General features: G+C 39.6%; 1 protein-coding gene across 1 annotated transcript in view; it reads left to right on the top strand.

The window, feature by feature from the left end:
- The first annotated feature begins 1875 nt into the window (after positions 1–1875).
- Positions 1876–7500, top strand: part of LOC136844120 (uncharacterized) — a 15328-nt gene continuing 9703 nt past the window's right edge. Inside the window, 2 exon segments of the mRNA XM_067113134.1 lie at positions 1876–3138; positions 3140–3766. Of these exon segments, the coding sequence (XP_066969235.1) occupies positions 2102–3138; positions 3140–3766 (1664 nt within the window). The 5' untranslated portion in view covers positions 1876–2101.

Below are 7500 nucleotides of genomic sequence, written 5' to 3' on the forward strand. Positions count from 1 at the left end.
GTAACCTCGACACACTAGTCAAGGCACAACAAGTTCCCATAACCTCTGTTGCCTCACTTACAGAGAAGCTAGATACTGTTGCCTCTTGTCTTGAAAGGTCAGTGGCCTCCTGCCAGCTCAGCCTCCCTACACCAGGTGTTCCATCTAGCAGTGCTGCTTCTCAGGTACATGCTCGACCTGTCTCTCCCACAGCGTTAAAAATAAACTTCGCTAGACTCATGCAACTACATGTCCTTTCTTGGAATGCCCTTGGAATTAGACAATTCTCCAGACTCACTGCACTCAGGACATATGTTTATCGCCATCACCGACAAGTAATATTTATTCAAGAAGCCTCCCCTGGTGGTGCTCAGCCAGATGATGAAGCTCCAACACTCTCCAGTTATGTTTCATATGTACATCATGTCAGGAATGGTCTTATTACTTACATCCACTCTACTCTCCTCATCAACTCCTTCGCTCATCAGCAGATATTAACATGACCTTCCAACTTTTTCAGGTTAAGATAGGTGATGGTCATATTCGATTATGCAATGTTTACTCTGCCCCTGGCTTAATTAACCTCTCAGCACTTCCTACACCTACAAACCTTGGCATGATCTACATGGGTGATTTCAATGCCAGACACCCAGATCTTGGTGATGTCTCTCCGATTCCCAACCGAAGTGGAGTTCCTCTGGTCAACTACATCCATCATTACCATTTAACCCGTTGGGATACAGGTGGTGCCACCACACACATCCGGGGGCACTCTTGATCATACCACTTACATCTGGGCTCGTGGCATCACATGTCTCCTGTCATTCTGTTCCCTCGCTCTTTTCTGACCATGTTGCCTTATGTCTACAGTACGCAATACAGACTCATCCAAGTGACCCCTATCATCGTACCCACATCACCATTCCACCCAAGTACTGCCCAACATACGTTTCATACATTTCCTCTGTCCTACCTACCTTTGATAAACACTCTCCAGAACACCTGTATAATTCTTTGGTAAAAGCTACCCATGACTTCTATCAACTATATATTGTCAGACCTCACATTAAAGTCATCTTGTTGCCCATGCTTGGACCTTGGATCAACGCATTATGCAAGCAGAGAGAGTTGCGGCGATGCTGGCCTTGCTCAGACACAACCGACACCCAATCATCTACTTCAATATCAGCAGGCGAGGGATGATTTGGTTGCTCTCAGAAGTGTGTCTACGCTGAGTCATGGTATAAATACACTGACCTAATTAACCACCAGACTAGCGTTGGGACCATGTGGCATCTCATCAAAAGGACTGTCAAGAAAAAAACCACATGTGCACTTCATCACAGTCCACAAGCATATGCCCTGGATCTCATCACTACTTGGTCAACCCAGTCACGGTCCAGTAATCTCCCTGTACAAATCCAAGAAGCACTTTCTTCCCAGGCAACTTACGCAACCTTCGACTGATGGCTGCGTTGTTGGAATCAGACGAGGAGGACAAAGAGCTGATCACCGAGGATGAGCTGCGACGCACTGTTATGGGAAATAAAATTCTGCTCCTGGGGATGATGGCCTTACTTATCAAGTGCTTTGTCTCCTCCAGAAGGTTCCTGAAATCCTCTTCTACAATTGTATAATCTTTGCTACCAACATGGATATGTACCTGCTGCCTGGATCATTAGCACAATTATTCCTATCCCAAAGCCTGGATCTGATAAATACCCGGCCTATCTCCCTCACCTCATGTTTTAGTAAAGTGTTTGAGCGTATATTACTAGCCAGGCTAATGCACGGTTACAAGAAAACTCTCTCCCCATTTGTATGGCTTTCTTCCACAGAGGAGTACTCATCACTGTTTAGCTGAACTCTACTCCGATTGTCCCCCAACAGTGTAGTTGCCTTCCTTGACCTCAAAAGTGCTTTTGATATAGCCAACAGGGATATAATTCTTGATCAGCTTGTCGAATTTGGTGTCAGAGGAAACCTTCTGAAGTGGATAAACGGTTATCTCAGTAACAGAAAATCACGTGTTTTCTTTAAGGGTGCGTGTAGCTCCTATGAAAATTTTGAGCTTGGCACACCTCAGGGCGGTGTATTGAGCCCATTTCTTTTTAATATTCTTATGCACCGTGTACTGTCTCTCCTCCCTGCTATCCCTGGAACCACTGTAACCTGCTATGCTGATGATGTCTGCATCCACTCCACTACCCCTCGAGACCTTCAGCGTGTCCTTCAAGAATTCTACAGGTCCTGTACCTCCTGTGTCCTCATACTCTCCCAGAAAAAGCAGAATCTTCTCTGCCCGGAATCTCGAGATCTGCCAGTGTTCATTATGGGTGGGAATATTATACCTCACTGCACACAGTATACATATCTAGGTGCACCAGTCAGGATCACCCCTGCTATACCTGCACGCCAACGAATCCACCCCATGGTGAAAAACCTTCTTGATCGACTGGGCCTCGCTTCACTCCCATCAAGTGGCTTGCCACCAGCCACAGGTATATCTATCCCCGTGGCTAGAACCCTCTATATCCTCTTCCTAAGGTCAGTTGTTGACTGTTTATCTCCTGCTTTAATTCAATTACCCAGACAGGCGTTACAACCTCTAGAACAGTTCCAAAATAGAGTAATGAGGTTTATCCTAGGATGCCCTCCTTCCACTCGAATAGTCAACATGCAGACCGAACTCATGTTACCTCCATTAATAGAGAGAATTTATGCCAATGTAACTTTGTTTTCTGTTAAATGTCTACACTCTCCACAATTTACTCCAAACTTCTCTGCTGTACTCAGAGCATCACTTGACGAAGATGCAAGACCTCAACTCCGGCCAGGGGGCCATAATCTAGTTAGGGCAGTATGTGAAAATCTTCGACACCTTGATATCGGTGTACCTGAGCAAGCAGTCAACCAAGATTTGCCACCATGGCGGGTTCCTATTCCTGCTGTCACTTTCACACCAACCTCTAAAGATGCCCATACCAGTCTACAGAAGCAGCTGGTTTTGGAAACAATAGCCAAAGTGTCAATTTCAGTTCCTGCAGGACACCACATCTACGTGGACGGCTCAGTACAGGCAGATGGAAGTGCAGCATGTGCTATGTTCTCCCCCACTTTAGAATCTCCTGAGGGTGGGTGGCATGGTCGCAGGTTGCCAATCCAGTTCCACTTATTGCGAACTTCAAGGTATATGGGATGCAGTAACCCTACTTGTTAGAAGAAATGTGAATGGATTGGTGATATGTGACTCCAAATCTGCACTCCAGGCACTGACATCTTCTAGGCCCAGCTGTGGCCGTGTTGTGCGAGACATATTGTGTCAACTCGCTGCTGCTTACAATGCCTTGCTTATCTTGTCCTTCATGTGGATGCCTTCCCATATTGGGCTTGCTGGGAATGACATGGTGGACAGTCTTGCTAAAGCTGCCTGCACATTTGAACTTGATGACAGAAATGTTGAGCCCTCACTTCGCTGCCTTAAACATAGAATATATTCAGCAGCTTTTGCCTGTACAGTACAGCGTAGGGATGCAGAGAGGGGCACTAGTGTTTCCATACAACATCATGATAACTTTCTGCAGAGCCGTCACAAGTACCGGCGATGTGGACTCATGGTGCGTAGGCATAATGTCGTAAGTGCCAGGATAAGGTTGGGATATCGTCCTGTGTGGCAGGTTGGACAGACACTAGATATACCACACTACACCTCATGTAAACTGTGTAACCTTGCTAATGCCGATAACCTTGAACACTACTGCCTTCATTGCCCCACTGTCAGGAATCTGTTACCTCAAGGACAAAATTTACTTCAAACCTGCCAATATTTACTCAAAGATGACCACCTAGACTTAATTTTTGACTCGTCATCCACACTTTGGTGGTTGCTAAACTGTCTGTTGCAGTGTTGTGATAATGGAATACGATCTCATATATATTTATTTTTGTAACTGATATACTGATAATTCAATGCTGTAATTTTTTTCTGTTGATTTCTGATGTACTGTAAGTAACTGCTAATATGTAACTTTGTTTGACGTCTTTGGGCGTAATAAATTTATTAAATAATCTCTCTCAGACATGGTCTTCTCTCTCTCTCTCTCTCTCTCTCTCTCTCTCTCTCTCTCTCTCTCTCTCTCTCTCTCAATTCTAAATAGAACCTTTCAACTAGCATGTACAAAATTAAATCCCTGTACAAAAATAAAGTTTATTCTACAAAACAAAACAGCGTGAACAGGTTAATTATGGTAACAAGTCAAAAATGAAGAAAATGATTAAAAATACAAGCAAATAAACTACTCCTAAAATCATTGCATCCTGAAACAACACTAATGAGACATTCTCTCGTATCTTCCCCTTCATTATAAAGTCTGTACATTGTAAAGTCACTTGTAAAAGTTTCAGTTGGCCATATTCCCATTGCAGTCAATTCTAAGAGGCGCACACCTGTGCCATTTTGCCATACATGCCCACGGTCATGAAACGCCTGCAAAAAGGAGAAAATCTTTCCATAGCTTGAGTCACATTGTTTCTCACACCATCAAAACATGAACATAAAAAGAATATAAAAACTAATAAAATCACTGGTACTAAATAATTGGTGATTAATGTCTATCTCAATACTCACCACTAGGCGACAGTCTAAAAACAGGTGCCCAGGCCCCTGCTCCACCCCATGCAATAATAAACATTATAACACGAAAGGCCTAATCACGAGGCACATACAGGCATCTACAAATGAGCTTACATGCCTCATCACCCTAGCTATTAACTAGTTAAAACTAGGAATTCTTTCTAGAAGGTTCAAAGAGAAATGGCGATGCAAGCTTCCGGTCTCATGGCATCTCAGGTTGACGGACTCTTAATTATCTGCGCGCTGACCTACTTCCTGCTCCCGAGCCAGAAAGGATCGGCGTCTCCCTCAAGCGGATGCAAACGCTGAACTTGAAAACTTTCAATTATTCACTCTCCGCCTTAAAATGGCCTCCGTGTGGCATGTAATCTTATAATATCTATCTATCTATCTATTTATCTATCTATCTATCTATATATATATATATATATATATATATATATATATATATATATATATACTATTCTCTCATTGAAACTTATAATATATATATATATATATATATATATATATATATATATATATATATATATATATATATATATATATATATATATATATATATATATATATATATATATATATATATATATATATATATATATATATATATATATATATATATATATATATATATATATATATATATATATATATATATATATATATATATATATATATATATATATATATATATATATATATATATATATATATATATATTGAAAATGTTCACTTACCTCTTCATACTTAACTGCTTAATCGAGGATGAACTTTCAATAGAAAACTTCCGCAACTTTAGCCTTCCCAGACACTTACACAGAATGTTCATCAGTACATTTACAATGTCTGCTCTATTCATCTCAATCCTTTTCTTTTCTTGCGTTCCAAAGTTAGAACCAAGACCCTTTCATTCACTGGAATGTAAACTGCCACATTCTCCATCGTATGTATTAAAACAAAATAGGATCAAATCTTTATATGATTTTATACTTTTTACAAACTGTGCCGTCACTTCAGATAATTGTTTTCTTCTATCGATGTACGTGATCCATTTAGCCTTTATTCTGTCAACTTCATTTTCCTTCCCTTCTCCTCCCCTTAACCCCTTCCTCAGTTCCATCTCCGACGTTCAACTATGATGGAATTTGTCTTTGCGCTGACATCTGGAACCGTTCCAAAGGAATCTGAAATATATACTGTACGAGTATGTCCCAACTTTCGTCTTTGCCCGCGCTTCCTCTTTAAACCCTCTTCGGCCATTACTCTCAATTTCGCCTCTTCCTGCGAAACTTTTTCTGCAGAGAATCAACTTTGGCTTTGCTCTCAGACCTTAAGTGAGCCAGGTTTATCTCATTCAGCTTCACGTTTCTGGAAACTGCAATTTCCCGTGTTTTTTTGTTTTATCTGCTTGATCAAGTGACGTTTTCCAGACTTTGTTATTTTTTTCCTCATCGATTCCTGTTTCTAAATCTTAACAGACGGAACTGAGTCATTTTTTCTTCATATTAACTGGTATTTTTTGTTAACATAAGACAACCTTATTCATATCTCTCTTCAGTTATAATGTTCCTGAATAGACTCAAACAATTTTGGATGACTAAAACAAGTTATTTATTTCCCGCATCCCAGAAGTCCAGTGACTTTGCTTGTATGTCTAGGTCACAACAATAATTGTTTAAGGGAAGAGGCTCAAACTATTCACTACCCGGGATATTGTAAGTGAATATTCATAATTGAAGTGTATCATCCATTTCCTCGAGCAAATTTAATATCTTCGGGAAATATTTGCATAGCTGTACATCTCTGCAGTTTTATGGCTGATGTCAGGTGCAACGCTATTTATAAGAGATTAGATTTAAGCAATAATCAGTGCACTTACAAATAACTTCACCAGTCAAATAATGTAGTGATTTTTGCAGCTTGTTTTGTTTGTAATGAGATTCCTCTCTCTCTCTCTCTCTCTCTCTCTCTCTCTCTCTCTCTCTCTCTCTCTCTCTCTCTCTCTCTACAACCATACTATAATTCATGCCAGTCAGCATACAGTCAGACACCTAGTTCCATTTCAGGTGAACGTAAGCCCTTTGCTTTTTTGAATCCGCCCCAAGCTGTAACTGTTTCGCCTGTCCAGGGAGATGGAAAACTGTCTCCTCTGTAATGAGCCAAGAGTGGTACTCAGTGGTATTGTTGTAACATGAGAACCACCTGAGAGAGAGAGAGAGAGAGAGAGAGAGAGAGAGAGAGAGACCAATGCCATGCTAATTATTCAGTAACTTACATCTTTTAATGCACACCGAAATTACTTTTAGGGATATCTTCAAAATAAACTTTAATAAATTGAAATATATTACTTTCTATGAATCGTAAGCCAGTTCAATATTTAAATTATTTCCACTACGAACAAAGAAGGTGAACAGACCGAGTAAATCGAAAGAATTTGATACCACTCAACGATGTTGAGGATGTCATGCTTTCATTAAGAAAGCATTTGACAACATCCCATTTAAACAGAGAATACTATCAGTCGTAACATCGCTTCTATGCCGTTGATCCCAACTCTGTATTTTGTTACCGTCGGGTTAATGGGTCGGAGTCAGCCAAGTTACACTCTTTTTTAATTGAATTTAATTTGTTTATTTTTGCAATAGCTGCCCACCAGTGCGAATCAGACATAGAAATAAACATAAGCGCAGTAAACACTTATGCATATATATATATATATATATATATATATATATATATATATATATATATATATATATATATATATATACATATATATGTATGTATATTATATATATATATGCATATATATATCTATATATATATATATATATATATATATATATATATATATATATATATATATATATATATATATATATATA

Source organism: Macrobrachium rosenbergii, chromosome 12 (genome assembly GCF_040412425.1).
Source record: "Macrobrachium rosenbergii isolate ZJJX-2024 chromosome 12, ASM4041242v1, whole genome shotgun sequence".
NCBI classification, from domain to species: domain Eukaryota; kingdom Metazoa; phylum Arthropoda; class Malacostraca; order Decapoda; family Palaemonidae; genus Macrobrachium; species Macrobrachium rosenbergii.